General features: G+C 53.3%; 9 protein-coding genes across 9 annotated transcripts; 4 read left to right on the top strand and 5 right to left on the bottom strand.

The window, feature by feature from the left end:
* Positions 1-2,534: 2,534 nt before the first annotated feature.
* On the bottom strand, positions 2,535-5,332 carry BDZ83DRAFT_656726 (tannase and feruloyl esterase; the record flags this gene model as incomplete). The annotated part of the gene is made up of 3 exons (XM_060510897.1): positions 2,535-4,123; positions 4,807-4,875; positions 5,290-5,332. 3 exons carry the CDS (start codon positions 5,330-5,332, stop codon positions 2,535-2,537), a joined length of 1,701 nt encoding a protein of 566 aa, XP_060359247.1.
* Positions 5,333-6,389: 1,057 nt separating this feature from the next.
* Positions 6,390-7,910, top strand: BDZ83DRAFT_723767 (uncharacterized protein; the record flags this gene model as incomplete). The annotated part of the gene is made up of 2 exons (XM_060512596.1): positions 6,390-6,611; positions 6,765-7,910. 2 exons carry the CDS (start codon positions 6,390-6,392, stop codon positions 7,908-7,910), a joined length of 1,368 nt encoding a protein of 455 aa, XP_060359246.1.
* A 207-nt stretch (positions 7,911-8,117) lies between these two features.
* BDZ83DRAFT_757203 (uncharacterized protein) lies at positions 8,118-9,176 on the bottom strand (the record flags this gene model as incomplete). Its single annotated transcript, XM_060514865.1, has 3 exons — positions 8,118-8,464; positions 8,517-8,934; positions 9,003-9,176. 3 exons carry the CDS (start codon positions 9,174-9,176, stop codon positions 8,118-8,120), a joined length of 939 nt encoding a protein of 312 aa, XP_060359245.1.
* Positions 9,177-10,078: 902 nt separating this feature from the next.
* Positions 10,079-11,476, bottom strand: BDZ83DRAFT_639186 (NmrA-like family protein). Its single transcript, XM_060509409.1, has 2 exons — positions 10,978-11,476; positions 10,079-10,892 (listed from the first exon to the last, which is right to left on the bottom strand). Exons 1-2 carry the CDS (start codon positions 11,230-11,232, stop codon positions 10,233-10,235), a joined length of 915 nt encoding a protein of 304 aa, XP_060359244.1. The 5' UTR covers positions 11,233-11,476; the 3' UTR covers positions 10,079-10,232.
* A 1,088-nt stretch (positions 11,477-12,564) lies between these two features.
* On the top strand, positions 12,565-13,972 carry BDZ83DRAFT_757201 (uncharacterized protein; the record flags this gene model as incomplete). The annotated part of the gene is made up of 3 exons (XM_060514864.1): positions 12,565-13,081; positions 13,148-13,517; positions 13,606-13,972. The coding sequence occupies 3 exons, from the start codon at positions 12,565-12,567 to the stop codon at positions 13,970-13,972; spliced, it is 1,254 nt and encodes a 417-aa protein (XP_060359243.1).
* Positions 13,973-14,636: 664 nt separating this feature from the next.
* BDZ83DRAFT_590506 (uncharacterized protein) lies at positions 14,637-15,194 on the top strand (the record flags this gene model as incomplete). Its single annotated transcript, XM_060506345.1, has 2 exons — positions 14,637-14,845; positions 14,930-15,194. The coding sequence occupies 2 exons, from the start codon at positions 14,637-14,639 to the stop codon at positions 15,192-15,194; spliced, it is 474 nt and encodes a 157-aa protein (XP_060359242.1).
* An 808-nt stretch (positions 15,195-16,002) lies between these two features.
* Positions 16,003-17,349, top strand: BDZ83DRAFT_639174 (bacilysin biosynthesis oxidoreductase bacC). The gene is made up of 3 exons (XM_060509408.1): positions 16,003-16,624; positions 16,807-16,980; positions 17,057-17,349. Exons 1-3 carry the CDS (start codon positions 16,114-16,116, stop codon positions 17,224-17,226), a joined length of 855 nt encoding a protein of 284 aa, XP_060359241.1. The 5' UTR covers positions 16,003-16,113; the 3' UTR covers positions 17,227-17,349.
* Positions 17,350-17,528: 179 nt separating this feature from the next.
* On the bottom strand, positions 17,529-20,492 carry BDZ83DRAFT_710538 (uncharacterized protein; the record flags this gene model as incomplete). The annotated part of the gene is made up of 3 exons (XM_060511590.1): positions 20,180-20,492; positions 19,744-20,071; positions 17,529-19,690 (listed from the first exon to the last, which is right to left on the bottom strand). The coding sequence occupies exons 1-3, from the start codon at positions 20,291-20,293 to the stop codon at positions 17,529-17,531; spliced, it is 2,604 nt and encodes an 867-aa protein (XP_060359240.1). The 5' UTR covers positions 20,294-20,492.
* Positions 20,493-24,483: 3,991 nt separating this feature from the next.
* BDZ83DRAFT_765153 (uncharacterized protein) lies at positions 24,484-26,161 on the bottom strand (the record flags this gene model as incomplete). The annotated part of the gene is given in 3 exon segments (XM_060515245.1): positions 24,484-24,996; positions 25,012-25,687; positions 25,707-26,161. Coding segments are annotated over 3 exon segments (1,644 nt in total), but the record flags the coding sequence as incomplete, so codon positions are not given.
* Positions 26,162-27,041: the final 880 nt, after the last annotated feature.

Raw genomic sequence — 27,041 nt, 5'->3', positions numbered from 1 at the left:
TCCGTTTTACGGGCCGCAGTCCGACTACAGAGGATTGATCGCCGACACCCGCTAGTCGCGCGGCTCTCCCAGCAGGGACAGCAACAGACGAGACTACAACGGACGGCTGAACTTCTGCCAAGATGCGGAAGACCAACGTTCCTCCAATCACAGTACCTGCCAAGCTCACAGGATCAGATAGTAGTTCAATGCAAAGAAGAGGCTGCGAAAGCTTTCGAGCGCTGGCTAAAGACAGTACCGGAAAGCCATATGATCGTCTTCTCGGACGGCTCCAGGGCGACGAACGGAGCCGTGGGGTACGGCTTCGTCATCTACCGAGACTCCAAACGCATAGCGCAAGGGTGCGGCCGACTCGGACTAGCAGAAGTGTTCGACGCCGAGGTCGAAGGGGCGCGAACCGGCCTCAGAAGGGCTCTGCTCACCAATCGCGGTCATCCAATCCACATATGTATCGACAACACCAGCGTTATACAAGGCATCCGCGGCAAGGCGCCGGACTCGTCACAAGACGCGTTCCTCGAAATCCAAGAAGCGGCCAGGATATTTGATATACGGACGCACTGGTCCCCGGGACACCAGGGCATCGAAGGAAACGAGGCCGCGGACCGGCTGGCCAAAGAAGGAACGACACTGCCGGCGCGGATGGGTCAAATGGCAACACTAGCGGGCATCAAGCGGCTTGCAAGGGAAAAATTACAAAGCCAGCACAGGAGATGGTGGTATAAAGAGCGAAGGCCGCGGTACGCGGACTTGGGGCTTGAGGCAGCTCTGTCCAGCCCTCCTGAACTGGCCTTGCCGCGGGCTACGTTACATCACCTGCTGGCGGCACGATCGGGTCACGGGGACTTCGAGCAATATCACCGACGTTTCAACCACGACGACGCTCTAATGATGTGCTCTTGTGGAGAGGCGAAAGACGTGGACCACCTGGTCTACTGTCGACTAACGCTGGCGAGGAGGCAACGGTGGCCGACCCTCCACTCTCGCAGTATGCCCGAGCCCATAGGTCCTATGGGATCTCTCGAGGCCTACTTCAAGAGATTAATCACCGACCCACGAGGCTTCGAGGCCTTTCTCCGCGTGACGGACTTCTTCCAGAAGATCTGTCTGCGGTAGCAGCATCCACACCTAGGTAGATGTGAGTGCGGACTACAAAGAACCTCCCGATTCCAAGGGACGATTTGGGAAAGAATGAAACTGGGGCACCAGCGGGAACCGGGGACAGACAGAACGCGTAGTGGCCACAAGGCATGATTTGGAGGACGATGTAAAGAGACGACGTACTGTAGAGTAGGTAGCCTTGGCTCACGGCCCTCCACGCCATATACCCTTCGGGAGGTCTGCGGTAAGGGCTCTAGCCCGGCCGCCACGGCGTTAAATACAACAACAACAACAACAACTACAGGGCTCTGGTTCTTCCACACCAAAATTTCCTGTCCAGGCTTGTACGCGAGAAGGGGCTTCTCGGTCTCATCGGAGATGCCGACTTTCTCAAATCCGTCTTCCAAGACCTCATCATCGACGGTTGCCTAGCGATTCAACGAACGATTAGCAGAATTCTAAGGTATCTGATGGATCTAGTCTCACGCTGTGGGGCCTCGCCAAAGTTGTGGTTTGGTATGTCGCTGTCGATGTTGTTTTGATTGAAATTTCCTCGAGGGTCAAGAGATGCTTCTTGGCCGAAGAAGAACCAGGCAGAGAGGATATTTCTCTGCCTTGTCGATTGAAGAAACTATCCCACAGGCACCGTGGGCACTGATGATGCCTCTGCCTCCCGCCGATGGAGCAAGGGGAGGCATGTCATCTGGGAGCCTCAGGTGACGAGCGCACCCGGAGATTCCATCTGACCCATTCAGGCTATTTGTTGAGTTTGTAAGACTCACAATCAACAAACCGTCTTGTGTGCGAGAGTCTTAGGCCACTTTTCAGAACTGGCTTACGAGGCAGAAAATGGTCGGTCGACTTCTTTGCCCTTTCTGGTGGAAAGTTTGCTGTCATTGGGTCCAAGCGAGGAGATGTTGACGGCAGGAAAAGAGTCCGAGAGATCGGTGAAATATCCTGTGAATTCTAATTTAGAGGGTATGCTCGTTTTTCCTGATAAGAATAACTAACCATTGCTTCGAGCAAACTTCTTTGTAGCACTTGGTTGCTTCGAGCACATTCCTTTGTAGCGTTTCATCGCTTTGCTGGGATCGTGTTGTCCGAGGTAGATGGTCTAGTGTATGAGAAGATAGAGTCGAAATCGTAGTGACTGTTGCCCAGACTGAAACGGGGATGGAAGAGAAAGTTACACTGGAACTGTGTGACGGATCAACTTCCGTCCGATTTGAGCTACCTTACGGACAAAGAAGGAAGTTCCCCTTAGTGAGTGCCTCAGGCGGCAAGCTATCGAGTATTCACCTCAACACTTGTCTGTCACAACACAAAGGCAATAGTCATATTGTAGGAGAGAGGAGCTCGGGATGCTGTTATTTGACTTGATTCTTTGACTTTAATCACGCACCAGCAGAGCTGATCTGTCTATCTATGCCTAATTATACCACACACTTCCAAGTATCAGGATCTTTGTAGTCGCCAACGCCTTGGTACACATTGTGGTACGGCCACCTGCAATGTCTGCGTCTGAAATCAACACCACTATCCCTGGTATCATTGTTGTACCTGGTTCCCATGATGGTGTCAGGGGCGACTTCGCTCTCGACCCATCGAACCATCGCCATCAGCACATTTTCTTCCGGGGCCATACTGGCAGTGCTTGCTGACTGGTGGCCAATAAAGGTCGCCCCATTACCGCTGCCGCAATGTGACATGCCAGAGATACGGAAGAATCGGTAAAATTCGTCAAGAGCCTCCGAGTTCATTCCCATGGTTTGCGACACGTGTTCGTAATAGCGAGGGGAATTCTCACTCGACAGAACACCATCGGCTAAACCGTGCCAGTGAAGAAGCTTACCGCCGCGGTTTTGGAAAGCCGATAGATCACCGTTCCAGGTGTCGATATTGAAGTGGTTGAGGCCGGAAGCAACAGTGTAGTCCTCGGGACGTAGGGTCATGGCATCCCAGTTTGAGTCGTTGAAAATGGCATAACGCCACCAGTCTGACACAGGTGAGACTGCTCCGGAAAAGTAACTGTCCACCGCTCCGGTGAACTCCGATCCGAGCTGCATCTTGGGGTAGACCAGACTTCCGGCCGCATCTAGCACAGGTGAGTAAATGCTCTTGAGTGTCTCAAGTTGTGTGCCTGTGAGGCAGCCAGTGCTTTCAGCTTCAGTGCATAAGAGGCCGTCGGGGTTGTAATCGCAGAGATTAGGTGAGTCCAAAATACCATCTGCAACGCCATCAAGCTGATCGCACTGATCCAGAATGTTCTGATGAATGGTAGGCCACATATCCAGAGGAATGAACGTCGCAGATTCGGGCGTCCCAAGAAGGGGATGAAACTGAGTGGCCCACGACGTCAGGTTGTTCCAGGCGATAGCAGGCGCTCCGACAACGACACCATCAAACAGGTCAGGGAAAGACTGGACTGCCTTCAATCCTTGGCGTCCGCCAGTGGAGCACCCAAGGTAGTAGCTCTTATCATGGGCCTCTCCGTAAAACTCTCGAGTGATTTCCTTGCCGACGACAACACCATTTTGGATAGAGCGGTAGGCAAAGTCCTGAATGACGTCGAGATTGTGGAGAAAGGGGGCTCCAGTGTACCCCTGATGTCCATTGTTCGTCGCGATGGTTGCGAATCCGAGAGAGGCACCATATTCGACGTCGTAGTACTGGATACAGCCGCCCAGTCCGCCGTTTCCCGTCGCAAGGAATCTGCCGGACCAGTCCTCGGGTAGCCATGCCTCAAACCAGAATCCGGAACGGTTCGAGGTAGGGACTTGAGCTGTGATGCGGCAGAGATTGACTTTTACAGACTGGGTGAAGATGCCACACGTGGTATCGGCTTCCGTGAGAGCGAGTTCTGTTCCAGACGTGATGTACTCTGTCGTGAAATTGACACCACCAACCGAAGACGCGAAGGACTCGCAGTGCTGCTGGAAGTCTGCCATACCATTGACGAGTTGAACCAAGAGACCTGTATGAGCTAACAAGCCCAAAACGCTTGGTTTGACCATCGCTACGCCTGTTAGGTAAAATGTAGCGAGTTTGAGACAGTGTACCTTCAGCTGTAGCCGCGGTGGCAGATGAAAAGACTGAAGAAGTGAGACGCCGGGGGTGGAGATGAAGCTACTCCATGAGAACTGAATCAATTGTATTTTAATGAAGCAGAGCAGCTTATATAGACAATATCCGGCCACTGACTTCAGAAGAGGTGCATGCCAAGCATCTGCTCATCTCCATAATGGGTGGAGTTAATCAAGAAAGTCAGGAACCACAACGTGCGCAAGTTTCCATCGGTATATCCGCTGAGGCTACATGCATTACTGCCAGCTGCCGGGGTTACCGGACCTGCCTGTCAAAGCTGGTTGAAGCCTCGAATAGGTTTGAGGCCCTGTCATTGGCAATGATGGTGGCTGCACTCGGCCGAGAACGGCGATGATCTCAGCCCCTCCGGGTCATCGAACCTATGGCAAGAATAGAGGGAATTCAGTCCAATGCTACTATGCTTCATCTTATTTCCAGAACAAGTATGGGGCAGAACAAGTATGAGGTGAAAGGATAAGAGAGCACGTATTCTCGTAGTCTAGGAACCTTGCATAAAAATCGACAAGACATTGTAATAACTTAGTTAGGTCATACGATGCTTTTGTTTGGTTCGAAAAGGTGCTCCGGACCAGCATCCGTTTTGTCATGGGCTGTCCTTACTGTTGGTGTACATCAGGTCAACTGGCCATAAATCGAATTTCTGCAGACTGTAAGCGGCCTTGCAGGAAGCTAGTCTTCTCAAACATTGTGCCCAGGATCAATGTTAGACTTCCTGTATATGAAGTGCTGAAAGATGACTAGATTCTGACCAAGAAGTCGGAGTGATGTTGCTGGCTTATGACTAAGTACCTCCGAGGGGACAATTGCCTCTTTGAGTAGTTGCCAATGGTTATCGTTGCCGGTTGTCACTTGACGGAGTGCTCAGGAATTTCGAGTGTAAGGACTCGCCCCTGTCCCGCTCACTGCGATGCGTCTAGTGGGTCGTTTAACAAGCAAGGTTAATTTGAGTCTGGGTCATCAAGTCCGAGCTTATGTCCGTTACGTAGACCACAAGCGTGCTGACATACTACTGAACAGGACTATCTTAGTAGGATGGTGTCCAACATCGAAGCCATACTTTTTGGCAAGTGTACATGTACTTACGATGGTACTTTGGAATGGTTCGATCGTGCAAGCTGTAAACCATATTCAGCAAAGCTCAGCAACTATTCACAGAAGCGAGAGACACCATTGCCGATATTTATACTTGACTTAATACTCAACTCGTATGAGCCCAGATGTGCCTCCTACAATCCCGAAGTAGCTTGAGAAAGAGCCAGAGAAAGGAAGACATCAACCCGGACAGGAGAACGAGAGGGTCTCTCATGGACTCATGGCTACGGGAGTTCAGGTGTGATCTACTTACTGAATGATACCTTGGGATCTCCAAGTCGGCCCGAAGATGCGTCCATATCTACTGAATGGAATGTTCTCTTTGGGTCTCCCAGGGTAGACACAATTAAGCCCACATGGCTGATGTATCAAGAGGCAAGGAGCTTCGGGCCTTTCCCCGAGACCCCGCGCAGGAATAAGATGCGAGAGCGAGTGTGGATCGCGGTGAATATGGAACTTGGGTCACGTGACGGGTAGTGAGGCTTCAAATGATTGAAGCCATCACGACAATAAGTAATGACAAAATTATGCAGGGAGCAAGATACAAGTAAGCTTTTGAACACCACTATTGTACCATTTCTTTCGTACTAATGGGCGTTTGTCAGAATTTACTTACTCTGTTAGTCCACGCAGAGAAACAATAGAATGAAATTGAACACTTGATACCAGTTGGTCGCAAATGATCTACGTTTCCAACTCCTCTCACTCGGCAGCCTTTGTGTGGTATGACTAAGCTTGTAGCGCATTCCATGTAGAAAACTAGCTTAGCATGGCTGTTTTTGATGGGGGGAATCTGAGGATGTGGCTATGCAGTCAATTGGGCGGGGCTGTGCTGTGATGCTTGCGTACCCGGGCTGATCAAGTAATGTTTTTCCTCGATGGTCGTATTGATGAAATACTTTCGGCTCATCTACTCTTAATGCATGGATAGGATGACATCTTAGAAGTAAAAACGCAACATGTTCTGGAGAAGACGCACATTCACGAATCGCGAATGCTGACAGCAGAAAAGGGGGTGCTGACTGGGATTAAGAGCTCCGCGCGTTCCACGGGGAACGGTGATCTGTGAGAATCGCCCGCGCGACGACAGCATGGTTCGAGAAACTCGCGCCTCGGCGCGTCACAACGATTCGAGCGACACCGGAAGCACAGTCGCGGACACCGCCAGGGCCCAAGAGACTCGCCGCTCTCACAAGAAGTCTCGGAATGGATGCGCAGAGTGCAAGCGACGTCACATTCGCTGCGACGAGCGTCAGCCCTCATGCGCGAATTGCGAGGTCGCAGAGCGCGCGTGTTTCTTCCCGCCGCCAAAAGTGAGCAAGCAGAAGCGTAGACAAGCGCAATCTCAATCGCAAGGCGAGAGGTCACAGGGCACATTGGAACGGAACGCCCGATCACCAGGCTCCAGAGGAAGTAGTCATGGCAATACAAGCAATGACGCGAATGCGCCGATTGAGCGCGCACAGCTGCCCTCACAACCAGCTCTTCATCAACAAAGCAACACATCCGTGGTCACTCATGCGCCAAGCCATCCGTCTCATAGCCTGCCATCGAGGCCTGCAGACGTGCCAGCCGCGGTTGGTCTCGGCCTCAGTTCTCACCAGAGTGACCAGACTCTGTCTCCAGCTTCGACGACGCAGCTGAGCAGCGCCCAAGCTCCTCCATCTCTAGACTGCCAGCTCGGCTTGTCAATGTTAGGCACACCAAACGCACCCTCAGAGGCCATCTACACACCACAGCACATGGTCCTGCTACACCATGCGGCCGCAGTACCACACTTCACCGGCCCAGCCCGAAGCGCCCTCGACGTCGCCGTCCGACGCGCCGTTGACTCACCCTACCTCCTCGACGAGATCCTCGCCTTCACAGCCTTCCACATGGTCCAGCTCTACCCCGGATCATCCACCCACCTCCGCGACCTCGCCACAGAGCTCCAGAACCGCGCTCTCTCATCCTTTACCCGCCTCACGGAAACAGTAGCCAGAGACGACAAGGCCACCGCCGTCCCTCGATTCCTCTTCTCCGCCATCCTAGGCAGGCATGTCCTCGCCGACACCCTCGCTCACTACCGCTCCGACTTCAAGTCCTTCATCGATCGTCTCGTCGAGTGCTTCAACCTCAACCGCGGCGTCAACTCCGTCACCCCGCCGGCCCGGAACTTCCTCCAAAACACCGAGCTTCAGCCCGTCCTCAACGTCATCCTCGAGGCCGAGAAAAGGATGAGCACGAGGGGCGACGAATGTGAGTCTCTGAAACGGCTCTTAAACGACTCCGACCTGAGTGAATCGAGCGCGAGAGCGTGTCACGAAGTCATTGGGCTTTTGCAGTGGTGCTTTGACATTTGCCGCGTTCTCGACGAAGGAGACTATGCCCAGGCGGCTTCGACGTTCTCGGTAAAGGTACCAGTTGGCTTCGTCGATATGTTGCGAAAGCATCGCCCCGAGGCCCTTATCATTCTCGCCCACTATGGCGTGTTACTACACCGCTGTCGCGGCTTTTGGCCCTTTGCCGACGCTGGTGCCTTCATTGTCCGCGCCGTTGCCAGGCATTTGGGTAATTACTGGCAAGGGGCTCTCTCGTGGCCTCTCCTGGTGCTTGAAACGGAGCCGTAAGCCTTTGTATACCGATTTGCGTCACTTCACAATGACTGAAATGGGAACACGAACCAAGCGAGCAAGGTATCTACGAGGAAATCATCTCAGTAAGGCTGTATGTAAATGGCAAAGTCTACACCAAGCTGGGGCACTGCCTCAGATTCATGTCTACATGTATCCCAGCATCCTGGTCGCCCCGAACCGGGTGTCCATCTGTTAACCCAGTTACGGAAAAGCAGCCTTGTTCGCCTCCAAGAACTCCTTCCAAGTCGTCGCCTTCAGCCCAACGCCAGCCAAAAGCTCTTGACTCTCCTTCAAGTCCTTGCCGAGATAGTAACCCGGCTCGTCAATGAATAGGTGGTTCTCGAGCATCTCGTCCGCCATGGCAGCCATCGGCCCAGCGAAGAAACTCTTGTACGTCGCAGCGTCGACGGGTACGAAACGCGCCGTCTTGCCAGTGACCTGCTCAAACTCGGCAATGATGCGAGTGGGCGTGTAGTAGTCCTCGGCTGCCAAGATCTGCTTTCCGAGAACGGTGCTCTCATTGCGGATTGCCGCGACGACGTACTTGCCTGCAAAATTGAAGGATCAGCATTGAACTAGGCGTTCCTAGGAAGTACTCACCAATATCGGACTCGGTGTCGATGAGAGGGAACTTGGCCTTGTCGCTGACGGGGTACGCCAGGTTATATATCCCGTCCTCGCCCTTGCGGATCATCTGCAAGGCAGAGAAGTTGTTCATGAAGTACCCCGGCAGGACAAAGGAGCTGGGGATGCCCTTGGCGCGAATGTAGCGCTCGACCTCGGCCTTGTCGTCAAAGTGAACGACGTGCTTGAGGCGGCCGTTGGTGGTCTCGGTGACGTGCAGCAGGGACGAGTAGATGAGGTGCTTGACGCCGGTCTCGGCCGCGACGTCTGCCACGTTCTTACCGTGGGCTTGCTCTTCGCTGGCGCCGCCCGTAAAGTTGGGCGTGGTCATGAAGAAGACGGCGTGGGAGCCCTTGATCGCCTCGGTAAGAGAGGTCTTTGAGTTCATGTCGGCCTATTTCTAAGTTAGCACTCTATGAGTTCGATGCCAAGCGTGAGGGGGTGGCAGAGGAATGGCCATACAGAAACGACTTCGACACCCTTGCCAGCCAGAGCTTGAGCTGCAGGCTTGGAGACATCCCGAGTGATGCCGCGAATCTTGAACTCCTTTGACAGAATCGCATCGGCGAGGGCTGCCTTCACGACGGAGCCGCCCTGGTTGCCAGTGGCTCCGAAAATGGTGAGAATTTTGGACATTTTGTAGATACACGATGGGTGTCGTTGGGTTGGGTCTGGTGGTTGGTTCGAGTCGGAAGAGATCACGTTTTCAGTCTGTGGTACATGAGCAGGAAGCTAGAAATGCACGCGAGCATAGCTCTACTTTATACGTCGGATTCCCAGTTGCGTACAGTACGTATCTTTGTCATGTTGCTACATGTACACATGTCTTGCCTTCAGCGAGCCTATGCAAGCATGGTATGGATCAAGCAGCTGCGGCTTGGCTTTGCGGATCGTCCCACGATGTGGGCCTTTCGAAGACGGGATTCCCGACTTACAAACGCTCTTCCACGACGACCGGACTTTCAGTTGTAGGCCGGAATCTCATCAAGTTCATTTTTGATATGATAAGCAGATCAGCATGCTGCCGGGTCTGGAGCATACTTTCGGAGAGAGGAGACTAGTTGCCCTGGCTAGGGCGGTCTCAAGTGCGACTCGGTCTTCATCGGAGACCGGTGTCACGTGCGTTGACCCTGTGTGAAGAACTCGACTTTCGATACCCTGATTCTGTTTCCAAGTCTTCTACTACTTTCTGCTGCTTCCATGATATATTTACCAAGTATGCTTAACAGATGCTCCAGGTATAGGCCCTTCCTCTCATCTTCCAAGCAGGCTTTAGTACTCACCTACGTAAACCTCAGTATAGTTGAACTCTATAACGGAATTTAAAGTGGTATAGATAGAACAGCCGCGTCTCATTTGATGCAATTACTAGCTTCAAGACGTTTGGCCAATTGCACGGCACACATGCATCCTTTTCTGAGGCATCACGAGATTTCTGGTGTCACTGGCTTTCGGAGACGATCGTGAATGAGCATATAAGTAGGATCAGGTCATCTTCGACAGCCGACAGTGATCCCTCTAAAGTCTGGACCAATAAGTGAAATATACTCTGTCGATTCCTATGATCTATTATTTTTCAAACCTATGATCTATACCAAAGGCTTCACTTTAATTATTACAAACATAAGCCGTACTACAAAACCTATTACATACTTCGGACCGGGACATATAACCGGAGTCTAAATACCCTCATCATGCCTGAATACGACTCGCGTACTCGCTCTCCGTCTTCAGCCAAGTCTCAAAGTCCTTCAGCCCAGGATACTCCTTTCTCAGCGCCGCAATATCCACATCATACCCAACATCGTAAAACCACTTGAACATGTACCCAAAGTCCTTCACCATCGTCATGATCAGCCAACACAAGATCCTATACGTCCCAGGTAGTTCCTTGCCCGTATTGCTCTTGAACACCGCAGCAAACTGCTCAATCGTCATATCATCCCCAGCAAGCGAGACCCCACGGCCCTTGTACGCCTCCGGGTGAAGAAACGCCTCTGCCCCAAAGTAGCCAATGTCGCTGACGGCGATGAGCTGAAGCGGCTTCCCCTTCAGCGCCATCCGCCACGACGTGGTAAATACTTTCCCAAAGAAGTTGTCTGTGAGGTTGTCCATGAAGGCCACGGGGCGGAGGACGGCCCACTCCATGTCGGTGCCCTTGGACTTGTTGAAGAGGTGCTGCTCGATCTCGTGCTTGTGGGCGAAATGCGGCACGTTCGTCGCGTTGTCTGCGCCGTGACGCTCGACGGAGGTGTAGACGAAGAATTTAACGCCGGCTTTGAGGGATGCGTCGACGAGGGCCTTGCCTTGGCCTAGTTCGCCGCCTCCGCCTTGACCGAAGCCCATAGGGACCTGAAGCGCACATTAATATCAAGCGTTATTGTCGCAAAAGGGAAAGGAATTTCAGATATTGAAGTGTTGTGAGTTTTGTAGTTACCTGAACACTGAAGACTCCCCAAATAGGAGACGAGGCGACATCTTGCGCAGTCTTGAAAAGCGCAGTCGGGTCCGCCAAGTTACCCTGCACAAGACGAATTTTGGACGACTTTTTCAAGAGACGCTGGGCGGATCCGGAGGTTGCGTCGCGGGTAACAGCGAGGATCTCAAAGTCGGCATTCTGTTCGACGAGGTGGTTGATGACTGCGCCGCCCTGCTTTCCAGTCGCGCCGCAAACCAAAATTGCTTGTGCCATTGTCGATGTTGTTGTCTGATTAGGGAAATAGTTGAGATGATGAAGTGTAGACACCGAAGCCAGTGATAAACATATAAAATGAACCTTCGAAATTCGAGATATCAACTCATGTCAAATACCTTCATTCTCCACGATGCAGCGGAGTTTCACAATCATCGCGACGCGCCCGATAGAAAAGTCCGCGGCTAAGAACATCACGATCTTCCTAGGAGGATCGGAGTGGTGACGCTTGCGAGCATGCGGCATGCGGCGTTGGAAAGCCACTGGGGAAAGATGACCAATCGTGCGGCGTATGTTCCTCCGATAAGACAAGAACCGGGGCCGAGACCTTTCCCCCCCCCCTGGCTGGCGTGGTGTGCTGTGGGCCTCGCCCTCCGACGAACGCCGAGTCGGAGCGCGAAAGTGGGTCTCACAAACGGCCCGAAGCGGGGGGAAAGGTGTCCGGCTTACCTAACTGTTGTAGTTTCCTGGAGAACCTTGATGTCTAAGCATTTGGACTCTCTCTGTGTTGTTTGTGGGCAAGGAGGCAACATCTCTTTTTTGTTTGTTAACATCAAGAATGTCTAAGAATACGTGACAAAGAAGGCGGACATGGGCCATTGTCCTCGACTTAGAGGTCGTTCACGTCTCCTTCGGCCTAATCATTTCGCCCTTTTTTAAGTATGCAGATTTTCAAAACATTTCACAAATACCATAACTTCCATTACTGAGCTTAGCGGTCGAATTCTCATGACCCAGAACTGAAGAGCCGGAGCGCGAGCTTCCACAGACAGTACAAATCTCGACCGCGCCGGCTCCCGATCGGGCGAAATAAGATCCCTGATACGGCATGCCACTTGCATCCTTAAGACCACAAACTGACATCACCAACTCTCGATTACCCGCATCCGAGGGACCCTCCATCTTAACGACTGGAAACAAAATAGGGACCTTGCGCGCATGGAACAACAAGAGCTTCATCCGGTTAATGCTCATTCGATCCTCAAGCCAAACTCAGGACTCATTTGAGTTTTTTCCCACAAGTTCGAGCACCGAAATTCCTCATTAACGTTTGTCATCCCTCTCGGCAAAACATCAGGCCAAGAACACAAAGTAAAACCGCGACTATGAATAGAATTTCATTTGATGTCTCAGCAAGCAAAACTCTGCCAAAGTTTGCTCACGAAAGAGGTTTCCTGCTTGAGCCGGCTGGGTCAGGAATACAGTCCCGCTATGATTGAAATACCCCTTTCCAGCTGTAGCGATGGAAACTCACATGCTCGCCTCTCAACGTCGCATCCGGAGCGCGATGTCACCGAGCGAAACAGAGAGAAGAAAAACGAGATAGAGAGAATGACGAGCAACAAGCTACGGGTTATAGTCATAGGCGGCGGCATAGCAGGCCTCTCCGCCGCCGCCGTCCTTCGCCAAAAACACGACGTGATAGTCTACGACCGCGATGATCCGACCTCATCCTCCTCCTCCTCCGCCTCCGCCTCCGCCCGGGAACGCGGCGCCGGCATCGGCCTCGGTCCGAACGGCACGAAGATGCTCAAAAAGGCCTTTCAATTCAGCCCCGAAAACGTGAAGGCTACAATCTGCGCCGGCTCGAGGACGTACGACAAGCAAGGGAACCTACTACGGGAGATGACCGGCGTATCGGAGCCGTTTGGGAGCGAGTGGCTGCTGATGCACCGCGGCGACTTGCGGGACGAGTTGTTGCGGCTTGCGACGGGGGACGCGGCCAAGTTGGGGATTTCTGGACCGCCGGCTAGGGTTTTGGAGGGGGTTCAGGTTATTGGTGTTGATGTTGAGGAGGGGAAGGTGAAGTTGAAGGATGGGGAGGAGGTTACGGCGGATGTGATTGTTGGTAAGACTACATTTTCACATCAGGACTTTAACACACGATCCAGGGATTGACGGACACCTATCTCAGGCGCAGATGGCATCCACTCCCTCGTCCGACAACCTGTCATCGGCGGGCCATCTCACATGGTATCACCGGGTGCCTCACTCTACCGCTTCACGTTCCCGCTTGAGAAGGCGAGGGATATCCTGGAAGGGTACCCGGCGGCGATGGACCCGTCCAACAGCAACTTCCTCAACATGATGACGGCCGACGACGAGACGCACCGCAACATCATCTTTTATCCCTGCCGAGATAGGACGCTGCTCAACGTCGTGGCGAGGATCCCCGACGCCATGCTCTCGGTGGAGAGCATCGCGTCCTGGAACGCCGAGGGGAGTGCGGAGGAGATGTTGGATCACTTTTTCGACTTTGCGCCGTGGATGCTGGAGATTATGAAGTGAGTTTCATCCCCCCCGCCCCTTTACCTCGTCATAACCGCCAACCACACAAAGAAGAGAGACACGCTCACATTCCAAACTATCAAGAAACGCCCAGAATATCCACCTCTACAAAGTCAAAGACGCAGACCCGCTCCCAACCTACACCCGCGGCCGCGCCGTCCTCGTCGGCGACGCGGCACACCCGATGACGCCGTTCCAAGGCCAGGGCGCGACGCAGGCCATCGAGGACGCGGAGGGTCTGCGGCTGCTCCTCCACGAGGGTGTCAGCGCCGACAATCCGGAGAACATCACGTCGGCGCTGCGGACGTGGGACTCGGTGCGCAGGCCGCGGGCGTCTCAGGTGCAGCAGAACTCGAGGTATGTGACGGATATGTCGGCGCAGGCGCAGCTGGATCGGATGAGGTTGAATTGGACGTATAACGGGATCCACGCTGCGTTGAGAAATCGGTAGACGGCGGGGACTGCCTGTGCACACAGAGAGAATGGGGGAGGTTCATGTCGAGATGGGTAGGGTGAGTTTGGGTATGGACTACCTACCTCCCTGACTATCTCCCCACTGTGTAATGGGACTAATTACTTGATGGATGGATCAAGAAGGAGCATAGGAAGTCGAGAGCAGACGGCTGGTTCCGCAACAGCTCAGGGTCTTACGCTACTACAGATCTTGTCAGGGGGACTAATGTTTTGATATCCCCACCCGTAAGGTACCTTACATCATCAACATTGATGAATCATCGACCTAGCCTAATGCATCATTGGGCGAGTTCTTGCGATGGAATGCAGAAACCTGTGCCTGGACCATAGAATTACACAAGCTTTGAGACCGTCTGATGCTGGTAGTGAGATGAACGCACCTACCTCCCTACAAAGGGGCCCCGGAAGGGTGCATCATCGACATCATCGCTCGTCATAACCGAGCACCTCCAAAACGCCATGTCGCGCCACGGTCATATAACACCGCAAATCCACATTGCCGTCCAAGGGACGCAAAACCAAGCATCCGCCATACCTAGTATCTGAAGAATCATCGCGAAGTTCAAATACCTACAAGTCTTATCATCTGCGGTATACAACTACCCTCCATACGCCGCACAAACACAGTCAAATTGTCCAACATGTCATCATCAAGAGCTCTCCGCCTTCAATCGACCCTCCGAAACCCCACCCTCCGCACCTCCGCACAACTCGCACCGCGCCGGGGCTACGCCGTCAAGGAGCCCCCAGCACCAAACCCCATCAACCCGAGCGGTTCAGCGCCGTCGCGCCCTACTCCGTCCTCATCAAACCCCAAAGTCGGAACCAAGCCAGATGAAATAAGCAACAGGTAAAGCTTCCCCTAATCTCACATGACTGCTTCACCTCAATCCATTCCTTGGTGTTCATGTAACTAACGCAATCGGTCTCACAGAAGTGCACTCTACCTCGTCCTCGGCGCCGCAGCAGCCCTGGGCGGTACCTTCGCTTTCCTGACCGGCGCCCCAGACCGCGCAGCGGGCGTCGCGGACGCTGTCACTCGCGGCGGTGGACCGTCCATCACGCCCGGCCTGGGACCTAAACCCTCGAGCGAGCGGAATTTGGAGAACACGACGGGACGGGACGCGAATCGGCAGACGGGGTTGGCCGGGATAAAGAGCAAGCAGACAGATCCGAACCAGCTGCAGGCGAGCAATTAAGTATGGCCCGCTGAATGGGTCCAATTGATCGTTGTTAGGGTAGAAGGATACTCGAATTATGCGCAAAGCAGACTTGCAGTTGAAGTCACGTCAAAAATTGTCTCTTCACACAATTTCACACAATTTGATATTGCCCCTATCGCGAAGGTTTCTCTTGTGCATCGAGGTTACCTTCAACAGGCGTACCTACACCCAATCAATCACCATCCCTCCCGCGTGTAGCTCTCCCGTGGTCCCCGGGATTCGTGTATGCATGCATAATGCGGGGAAGAGTTACTACGAAGTTATTCCGGTTTCCGTCTTGCCCCGTCAAGTCTCGCCCCGGCCCCCTAATAAGGGTCTTTTCTGTACGTCTGATACTTTCCCAAACCACCGAACCCTGTCTTTTAACTGTGTAAGGAGTACTCCAACCTACGCATCGGAGATATCCAGCCTGTCAGCAACCTTGAATCCGAGCAGTGCGATGCGCGCGATGCGTAGGGTGGATTCGGGGACTATCAACACCCCGTCAACGTGCATCCTCATTCCGCCAGAGGAATTGGTTGCATCGCTGCAGGTCGTGCATATGTTCCTGTTGATATAGCATTGGCATATAAGGCACAGCAAGCCGCTCCGTACCCGCGTCGTCCTACCCTCCGTCGTTCTCGGTATCGGATTCTCTTTATGATGCAGGCGGTACGTCGATGCTTCATGCCCAGAGGCATTCAGTCTTTTATCACATCACTTATCGAAAGTCCACCAAACCGAGGACCTGCCTCAATCAATAGCTCGTGTATATAATGTGAATGGGAAATACTCGAAGTCATCTTGTTCCTCTTGGATCTGCTCTTTTCAAAATCTCATTCCCGTGAAAGATCTCGTAAAACACCTGTAAAACACCAATACATCGTCAACCTTCCTCCATCAGAGATCTGGAAAAATGTCCGCAGACTACACCTCAAAAACAGTCCTCATCACAGGCGCAGGCTCAGGCCTAGGCCTCTCCTTGACCCGCCACTTCCTCGCCGCCAACGCAACGGTCCTAGCCCTCGACATCTCCGACGCCTCCCTCGCCTCTCTCCCCTCCAAATTCGACGACGTCCCTGAACACCGCGCCCGTCTCCACCCCGTAAAAGCAGACATCACCGACCCGGCCTCCGTCTCCGCCGCCATCGCCTCCTGGGTTGACGTCAGAGAAGATGGTGCAGTAGACAAAGGTGAACGACGCCTCGACGTGCTGGTCAACAACGCCGGCATCTCGGACCTAATGCACCCCACGGCCGACTGTCCCATGGCCATGTGGGACCGCCAGATCCTCGTCAATATGACGGGCAGCTTCGTCACCTCGCAGCGCGCGATCCAGCAATTTCTTAAGCAGGAGCCCGTTGATGGACAGAGGGGCGTGATTTTGAATGTTATTAGTGCCGCGGGCGTTCACGGTGCGAGGGCAGGTGAGTTTCCATCTTTCCAATCTCATCTCGTCTCATCTCGTCCTATTCTATTTCACTCCAATCGCTCGCGATGTGCCCGAAAGAAAGGGTCGAAGGATCCATTCCATAAAACGAAGGCATCATGAGACAAGAAGTCTGTGTGGAATAGAACGTCCAGCTAACCACCCAAAACCACAACAAAGGCGTCGCCTACACAGCCTCCAAACACGGCACCGTCGGCCTGACGCGAAGCACGGCAGCCTTTTACGGCCCAAAGGGCATCCGGTGCCTGGCCATCATGCCCGGCCCGATGATGACAAACATGGCCAGGGACGAGGAACACATCAAAGAGTTCCATCCCGAAGGCCTCGCCATGGGTAAGACAGCACTTCCTCTCATAAACAGGCACTCTCTCTTTCCCATGCACACTGGTTACTAACAAATCTCCGTCAGTGGTGTCAACTTTCAATACCTGCCAAGGTGACCCTACCAAGGGCGGTTGGGATCTGGGATGGTCGCCGCTAGACCAGGTGTCAAAGACCGTGGTGAGCTTGTGTTCTGGTGGGATGAATACTATCAACGGCGCACTTGTGCCGACTGACATGGGTTGGACATCGCTCTAACCATGTCGTGTGATGAGATTGATCAACTGCCATATCCAGATCACTTAGTACTTGCACGTTTTTCACGATGTAGATACTGCAGAATTGCACATTGAACGGATAAGCCAGACTATTATAGGATATTGGTTGAAACCATTGCAATTGTGCTAAAGAAGAATTATTACTAAGGGACCGCATTATTAACCTTAGACCGTCTGTTGACCCAAGCTAAACTCTCCATCCGGGTATAAGCCTTTTCGTTTGCCGTCAACTCGTCATTTGATCCACGTCCGTCACAAAAGAGAAAAAATTAAAGTCCACACTCAGTATCCACTGACGTGGGCCGGGGTAGAAAGAGTGTTGACGGTGCCGTTAAGACCGCCGCTGGGGTGAGCGTCATAGCTGGAGGTAGGGTAGCCGGAAGTGGGAATGGTGTTTAAATCACCGCCGTTGACCTGGCCTGGAGCGTGAGGAGCATACTGGCCCTGCTGGGTAGGAAGGCCGTGCTTCTTGCGCTCAATGCGAGGGGCATCGGGGATATCGGTAGACTTGTTGGCCTTGCCAATGGCGAAGACCGGGCTCTCCCAGCGCTCACCCTTGCGAGCCAATTCCTTGTACTCGGTGGCCTTGGAGCTAATACCTCCAGGAAGGTGAATGTTGGGGAAGATGGAGTCCTCCTTGGTGATGGCGTAGTTGACCTTCTTGTCGGCAGTAACCTCATCCGCCTTCTGCTTGGCCTGAAGAGCGCGCTTCTGCATGGCGGTGGCGTAACGGTTGTAGATGTTGGGGGTGTTCTCGGGGTTGGAGCGGGCCTCGTCGAGGGCACGGTCAGCCTCCTGCTTAACCTGGTACATGATGCTGTCCAACTGAGTTGCCTGATCCTTGATGGCCTTCTCAACAGCCTTCTGAAGAGCCGGGCGGAGGACCTTGAGCATGATTGGCTTGAAGAGACCAAATAGAAGCTTGTGCTTAGACTGCTTCAGCTTGATGCTCATGTGCTTGATGTCAACATCAACCTTGTCGACCTTGAAGAAGTTCTGTCTGTCGCTCTTATCGGCAGAAGAAAGCTTCATCTTGAAAGAGAAGCCATCGCCAGCAAGAAGAATGTCAGCGACACCAGTGTCGGTGATAGAGGGGAAGCCCTGCTTGCGCTTGACGTGGTAGCTGACGTCGCGAAGATCAAGCTGAACACCGGCAACCTTCACCTCAAAGGATTGCTTGTGCTTGTTGGCGATCTTCTTGCGTCCCCACAAGAAGTAGTTCTCGCTGTTAATCTCGAGAACGTTGGGCATGAAGTTGTCGGACTCGAGGACAAGGTTCTCAATGACAGCATCGAACTGAGGGTCGCTGTACTCGATACGAGGGACCGGAAGATAGGCAACGTTCTCGAAGATACCAGGAATAATGACCTCCGACAGATCCTTCAGCAAGTGAGGCTTGAAGGTGGGCTTGCCATTCTCGTCATTGCCGAGGTCGGTGAAGAGCTTCTGGACAGCCAAGCCGAAGCGCTTGTTGTGAGGGTCCTGGTCAAACTGGTCGATCAAAAACTTGATTTCGTCAAAGACACGGTCGGTGTGAGCGCGGTATTTCTCGCGAAGCAAGTAGCGACCATGGTCGTACAGGTGGTTCCATTCCTGGTTGGAGTCCTCGTCCAGGATGTATCCCTGCTCAAGAAGGCAACGGCGGACGTAGCGGTCCATAGCCTTGAACCAGTCCTTCAGCTCGCGATCATTGTCGGCATCGCGGTAGATCTGGTTGATAGACTCGAAGAGATCCTCTGTCGAAGTGCCGTTGGCGAAACGCTCGATAAGCGTCTTGAGATCTGACTCGGCCTGGGCAAGACCGGCACGGGTATCCTTCACGGTACCAGTTCCACCCTGTGCCAGGGTGCGGGAGTGGCCGGCGTACTCCTCGGCGAGGTTAAGAAGGGTCTCAATGGCCTGGGAATAATCGGGGTGCTGCTGGCACTCAAGCACCATCTTCTTCAGGCGCCAGATGGTCTGGTCCTTGCGCTCCTGGGGCATCTTCTTGTTGAAGTACTCCTTGGAACGACGGAGGTACTCCTCCTTGCGCTGGCGTGCCTGCTCCTTGGTCTCGCCATCAACGTTCTCGTTGTACTTCTTCTGGATGACGTCGCGGGCAGCGTTGATGCCGCCTTGGGCGTTAACACCCGAGTTGGTACCTTGCTGCTGATCGCGAGCGGCCGTCGCAGCCAAGTCCTGGGGGTTCTGCGATCCGTTGGGGTGAGCGGCTTGAGTGCCTGCGGCCAGGACCTCCCGAGCATCATCGGCCGGAGAGCCCTTGTAGACACCCTGAGCCTGCTTCTTGAAGTTCTCCTTGGAGAAGTCGGGGGCATCGTGCCAAGTGTTGTCCTGAGCAGGGCGATCAATGTCCTGGAGGGCTTCACCCGAGGGACGAACACGCTGGGCGGCGTTGGTAGCGGCATCGCCAGCCATGTCCCGGAGAAGGACGGTAGCATCCTTCACTGAGATGTTGTTAGATTGAAGCCAGTTGGGTAGAAACTGTCATGAGACTTACAAAGTTTGCGGAACTGTCCGTTGGTGATGAGCAAAGTTCCCAGGGTCCGCAGACCCTCTAGCGCCTTGTCGCCATGTTGCTGAGCAACTTCCTTGTTGACGGGGGCGCCAGGAACGTCGACAGCCTTGGGGTCGAATTGCTCAGTTTGCCAAATGAAGTCTTGGATCAGATTGCCCTGGTTCTTGGACAACAGAAGGTTCTTGGCTTGAACGATAACTTCGCGCGCGTCGGCAATCAATGCGCGGCCCTCGGGGGAGAGCTTCTCGGGAGGGTTTGAGAGAGCCTTGGTGGCCAGGAAGCTGTTCAGAGCGACATCAATTTGGTCATTCTGTTGCGAGGACCACGTCAGTATCATGCAATGATGTAGGGTTACGGGGCAGGGATCAGCCCAGCGGGGGCCGTGTGGGCCCTTGTCGCCATGCCGGCATCGACTTACCGAAGGAACCTTGCCAGCCTGGAAAGCGGAGAGGATGCCGTAGAGCTGGAGCTTGCGGTTGACGTCGGCCTCCTTCTGCTTGAGGTCCGTCGGCTTGTTGACGTTTGCTGACATGATGGGGGTATCGTAGCTATCGCACAATGAAAACTGCTTGTTGAATTCTGTTTTTGGGTACGGTGTTGAGATGAGGTAGGGTGATTATCGGTAGTGGCGTACAGGACAAAAAAGGGAATTCGTGGTATTGGGTATTTCGGAGGGGGGTATCACAGGGAAATTGGGTATAATGAGAATCGCCAAGATTGTGTTCCTGTTCAAAAAAGGGTGAATCAGGAAAAGGTATCGTATCGATGAGGAAGAAGAGGAAGAGATCTGTAAGAAGGGGGAGCTGTAGGCGAGGAGGTGTTTATACCTTCTTTCTGGCGTCGTGTGTCCAGGACAGGGAACAGAACCTGGTAAGGATTGATAAAAAAATAAAAAAAAAGACCTGCGTCAGAATGAAACTGGGCCAACGAATATTTGGAAGGGAGGCGGCAAAGCAACGCGCGTGGCAGGCGTTCGTCCACCTCACTACGGTGATTTAGCCAGCAGGAGGCGGGCCCGGTACTTTCCAATTAGGAGAAGGCAGGTGCAGTGGGAGCTTGGTCCTTCCAGCCCGGTTCACAATGGTTCCTTCCTCCCCTTGGATGAGCTATGTGTCTATGGATAACCGCTACAAGGTACCTGCCCTGCGTGCCTTCCGTGGCCCTGCTAGCAAAAGATTGGTGTTTGTGGGTGCCCCAGGTGGTCCTGTCTGGTCTGGTCGTGGAACTCGGCGATGGTGACGGTGACGTGAAGGAAGGGGGCAGGAATTTGATGTACTACGTCATCGGGCACTTTGGCAGGTAGGTGCGTGCTGTGATCCTGGGTGGAGGGAGGCAGGTACCTTCCCGCACCCGTCAGAACTTCAGACCAGGTGAGTACTCCGTACCTTCCTTACCTGAGGACAATGTATCTTTTCAGCGTATGCACTGCCGGCGAGCACAAGAATCCTAGCGGAAAGAAGCGAGGGCAACCACAGCTGAACCTGCCTGCCCCTGCCTTGCTTGCGAAGGTGCTTGCTTCAGAAATCCAGCCCCTACCTATGCGTATGCCCCTGCTTCGCCTCGGCTGGGCCAAGTACCAAGCAATTGGAGCGCAAGATTGAGGTGACTGAGTTCCAGCTGGCGAAGCACTGGCATTTTTTAGCACGTCTCCTATTCGCATTAGTGGCCTGGGGAGATTCGCACCCACTTTCTTAGTGGTCCCACCTGGTGCGCTTTGCACAGTCTGGGTGACAGACAACATCTCGACATCCTCCATCCTCCATCGCAGAGCATAACCGGCATCGTCGATAGCTTTTCACCCTGTTCGATTCTCCCACCAAGCAACACACCACCAGTATCGAGCATCGACGCATTGGGTCTGGAGTGACCGGATAGTGGACACATCTACGGGAAGACGTCTCCGGGCTATCCTGCGGGTGATGCAGACTTTTGGAAAACACGGTCTAGACTCCTGCCAACTTCCGCACCACACATCCGCCGCTGTTCGCGACCGTCGGGTTCCTTTATTGTTGCAAAATGGTCCGATGTAGGTCAGGCAGGTTGGTGGTTAGGAGCACGGCAAGTTGGTACATGTACAGTACAAGCGTCCGGGCGACTGCTTCTCAGACAACCGTTTCCCAGCCTCCCCTCGTGATGGGATCTCTGTCGCACTACTCGGTACGGATATCAGATCACCTAGGAGAGTTTGGTGCTAGGCGCTGTCTGAAATTGTCAACGGTGGATAGCTCGACTATTCAGGCGCTACTCAAGTCCATGCCTCGTATCACCATAGAGTCTCCCTGCTGTGCTTCGAAGTGGTTACTGTCTTTCCCACAAGTCCCGATCCCCAGGATGCTAGCCTCTGTCCCACTATCATCTGTTTGATTCCCCATCAGGTGCCATGCAGGCCAGGCAGCTGTGGAACAAACCGTCCGTCGTCCTCGTGAATCGCCAACTGGACTCTGGCATCTTTGGACGACCTGACTTGATGATGTGCGCCAGGATATGACGGGATGCAGAAGGGATGCGCTGCGAGCTGCACTGCTGCGAGCTGCGTGCGCCGGTGTGGATGGCCTAAGGCCCTGTCCAATATCCCGTTGATTTGTTGTGTCTCAAACAAGACTCTGCCCACTTTGGGACTGGGTCGAGATGACACGCTGCCTTGGGGGAGGCCATGAGGAGACTGCAGCGGTAGCGGTACAAAGGCACATGGGATTTCCGGCTGTTTCAGCAACCCATCGCGACTTCCAGCAAGTTTGCATTGCATCCTCGATGCGAATGGCGTGGTGTTGGCCATGTCGTCATGTCAACGAAAGCGCGGGTCTCGACGCGACAGGCATCTTCACGCTAAACGTCTGTCTTTCCGCGCTTGGTATTTTTTTGAACGTGCAGCGGAAAGAGGTACAACGCTGCAAAGCTACCTAGATACATGGGGAACCCGATGGTACTTGATTGGCTCCACTTCAGCTCGGTTCTAGCCTTTCCCGTCCTCCTCCTTCTTCCTTCCTTCCTCCCTCCCCGTCCTTGCTCCTTCCCTGCCATTATTCATTGACCAACCAACAGAAAGACGACGGGAGGCAGGAGCATGAGCCGGGAAGAAACATGTCTCTGCCTCCCGCTGAACGATGGCCGCTGGTCAAATTTTCACGGATGATTTTCTCAACGCCTCACCAGTTCTGGAGATTATTCCCTATGCATTCTCATCCTTTCCGCGAAATGGAACCGTCCTCCCAACCAGATGCATTCGAAGCATCCCAAGAGATGCGCAAGAGCTGCAGCACCAGCATGCGCTCTGCGCTTCAATGACACTCTCACACACACACACGTTCTTTCTACCGGCCACACTCGATGGATGGTTTTGCCTTCACAGCCACAGAATGTCTAGGCCTTTCCAGTCTGGCATCCCTTAATACTTGCTCAATTCGCCAAATACGCCACACTTCCATTCATCAAATAATACGCGCCAAGGCCGGGATCATCACGGCATTCGGAATAAATTGATGCAAGGACCTGGCAAGCGCCGCGTCCAGGACTCCAGTCTCCAGGTCTCTCCAATGCTCCATCAACCTAACCTAACCTAACCTTGAACCCATGGCATTCTGCTTTCTGCATTGCCAATCATTGGCACATTGGCAGCGGCATCGCAACCCGTTCAAGCCTTGCTCAGACGACGTCGCCCAACGATCACCTCCCCTTCTGTCACTTTATTGTTGTCAAATGCTCCCAATTCGTCACGCGGTGGATGCCGCTACAGGCCATTGACACGTAATCGCCTAGTCTAGACGTGTTCAAGCCCTGTCGAGTCCAGGTCTGTCAAGTCTGTGAGCTCTTAGGTGCTTGTCCAGCTGGCCCCATCTCCCCATCTCATTTCTATCAAGATCTGGTTTCTTGTCATCATGTTTTTGGCATCCACGCATCCCATCGATGCGCGCCATCTCCTTGGTCTCTTGTGGCCTAGTACGCTACATATGGCATGGCGTCTTGACCTATCCTTTTTTTTTTATTCTTTTTTTTTTTTTCAAAATACTTTCTCCTTCTCTGGAATCGCGATCGACCGGCAAACAGTCAAACACACACCACCAGCTGCCAGCCCCAAAAAGCACCAGCGTGCAATCCATGACGTCAAAGTCTGGTCATTAGTGCGATGCACCTCACGGATATCTCAGCTCCCTGTGACGCCATTCTTCTGTCTTTCGGCACGCCACTGCATCACCAAACCATCAATTCATTTCCTTCGGCCTGCAATCTCCCTTCTAGCTTTTGCGCGGCCCGAAGCCTCTACCTGATGGCCGCTTTGCTTTTGCTTGCCCTCTTCCAAGGTTCATGAAAAGGCACAAGACTCAGGATTTGGTACCTAGTGAAGCAGGCTTTAGCAGTCCACCACCTTTCGATTGCCATCCCTGTCATCACCCCCATTTCAACCCACGCAGCGATGGCCCCACGAACTCACAAGGATACCTTGCCAAGTCTTATTTCTCCCCAATGTGATGGATGCATGGCCCCCGGAGCACCTCCTCCTGACGGCCGTCCCCTGAGATTTACTTCGATCTCATTCATTTGACTGCACTGATGTGGCGCAGTAGGTACTCCTCCCAGAGTGTGAGGCTATCTACACCCTTGCGCCGCATCACTTTGCACGTTGCTCTGATAGAACCTCTTGCATAGTTGTGAAATTGCTGCGTTGTCTATGAACTGCTCTCCTATCCGAGCCTTTCGTGCCCACAAGACTTGACCTACCTTTTTCTATTCACGAGACCGGCCAACGAGCTGGGAATGGACGCGCTCAATCCAATCTATACTTCGCTGCCGCATCAATTCCTCGCAGGCTATCTTCAGTGCTTGAAAAGAGGCATCGATTCCTCCTTGGAAATTCATCACAGGTTCCAACGATTCGGAGACATGTCTCTTCGCCCATTCCTGCAATGTCAGTAGTACTCGCTCTTTAAGAATGGGCAAAGCCTCAAGCACATTCACCTGCATAGGATCAATGGCATCAGTCACCCCGTGAAGTTGCATCGCCCAATCCAATGCCACGGGAAGATTTCGCAGCGGCGCTGGTATAAGGACCGCATCTTCCCAACCCATGATGCTCGCCAATTTCCGGTTTCCGTTGAAGAGAATGTAACCTGGGTGAGGATCAGGATGGACTAAACTCACAGGCCAGCCGTCCACGCTGCCACCCGTACTTTCAACTAAAATCGGATTTGGGACACTGAACCTCACACGGCTTGTCATTGCCCGGACGATCTCTCGCAACTTTCGTATACGCACTTTGATTTCGGGATGGCTTCTGTATTCGGGCTCCCAGACCGAAGTGTAGGCGTCGATGTAATCTTCGATGTATCTGAAAGGCCCGTTGTTCCGCACTTGCCAGTATCTGTCACGGCTGTAGAAGTGAGGGTGGACTATCGGTCCGGTGAAGAACTCTTTCTTTGACCAGTCGATACGAAGACTCCCAATACTCACCTGGTTCTTTGGGACGGTCGGTAGAGAGCTTTGCAGCTCAGACAGAAACAGCTGTACTTCCCTCGCAATGGCCTTTGTGTCCTCGTCGCTGAGGGAGGGCATGGTCTCCGGCGATATGTCCCCGAACCCGTCCAAGCCAGCATCCTGTTTCGCCATGTTTAGATCGTGCGCCGCGAGGATGTAGTTCTCCTCAAAGGCACTGAGCAAAGGAAACCCGGTACGCACTTCCATGATCATCCACTCCAACCCGAGTGGGTTCCTACCGATGGAGTCAAAGACGAGGATCTGAGGGACCACGGCTGGGGATACTTGCCTGGCAAACACCATCGCCGCAACCTCGGCTTCGAGCTTTTCGTGGGGACAGACGGGCAGACTAAGCTTGAGGATGACCTGTCGCGGGAGGGGTGACGACTTACCCTGGCCGACGGGTCTGGAAAGGGGCTCGAATTCGACAAAGTAGAATGCGTTTGTCGCGCCGCAGCTCATCCGCGTGACGGTACTGATGAATGGGGAATTCGTACACGTCACGTTGGGTATACCACTCCAGCATCTTCGACACGTGCTCGCCCGTCGGGATAAATGCGCCCTTCCAGCGGGCGTCGTACTCCCCGTCCGGACGCGCCGTCCACCGGACAAACTTATCGCGGATGTGCTTCACGGCGCCCGGGTTCGTGCTGCTTCCGCCGCCAGAGGGTGCCATGGGGTCCGGGTCCGGGATGCGGTATGGGAGGTGGGGGATCGGTCTGTTTCTGCCGCCACCGCCGCCGCGGCGGGATAGGCTTCGGATGATGGGGACTAGGCTGCTGGAGGATTCGTTTTGGGGAGGGCGGAAGGAGGGGGAGGAAGGGGGCCCGCGGTCTGTGAGGTCTTTGAGGCCTGTTGCGAGGCGGTTGGAGACGCGGCGGAGGAGCGGGGTAGGGGTTGTGTTGAAGAAGGATCGAGGGGGTTCTTCGGGGGAGGAAGGGGGGCTGTCGTTTAGGGTTGCCTTTACGCGGCGGGTGAGCTTTTTGAGTTGGTCCATTGTGAGCTAGGATGCGGAAGGCGGCGATCAGGTGGACTGCGTGTACTGGTTGATTTTGGTAAAGGTTGGCGATTTGGAATCAGATGTTCTTGTCATGAGATGTTGGGGTTAAATTGTTGCCTACTCGTTTGCGATGCTATCTTCTCGGACATTTCATCAAGAATGGCGAGGGGCCGAGATACTGGTGATATATGAATTACATCTGATTGTAAATAATCAATGCCATTATGCAAAGGTTCATGAAAGGTCGAGACTTGAGATATTGTGTTGAAAGAAATAAGGGAACAGCTGCCAGATGCTCAAAGGAGTACAGCCAAAGATAGGGACATTGTGTATGCTCCCAACAGAATCCGGACAAAACTTGACGATTGATTGTCACTGATATATCAAACTATCTCTCAATCTTGAGACTGATCTCATCGGTCATTTGCGGAATTTGTGTAGTCAGATGCGTTAGGTCGAGAATCGGGTGAATTGTGCCGTCTAAATATGGACGAGCGTCACGTGGTGAAGTATCCGGCCGCTTGATTTTGATACAGATACCAAGTGCTTCTTGACTCTTAGCAAGTTGCAAGCGCCAGTGCAGAAAGGCTATTGTATTGATGCGTAATACCACACTTCTGATATTGAGCGATCTGGATAATATCAACGGTTGGTCGATGATGTTCTGTAGTGAAGCATGAGTCTTTCCCAGAGACCTCTACCCAGCGGGCCAATCTAAAGCGAAGGGCAGATACAGCACATCTGCAGAGTAACTCTTCTCTCGGTAGAGTCAAAGACGTTCCCTTCGAGCAGCAATTCAAGAACCTGCATG

The sequence above is a fragment of the Colletotrichum acutatum genome (genome assembly GCF_030867785.1).
Source record: "Colletotrichum acutatum strain CBS 112980 chromosome Unknown BDZ83scaffold_154, whole genome shotgun sequence".
Lineage (NCBI taxonomy): Eukaryota > Fungi > Ascomycota > Sordariomycetes > Glomerellales > Glomerellaceae > Colletotrichum > Colletotrichum acutatum.
Note: the sequence above shows the minus strand (reverse complement) of the source record. Positions and strands in the feature narration are given on the sequence as shown.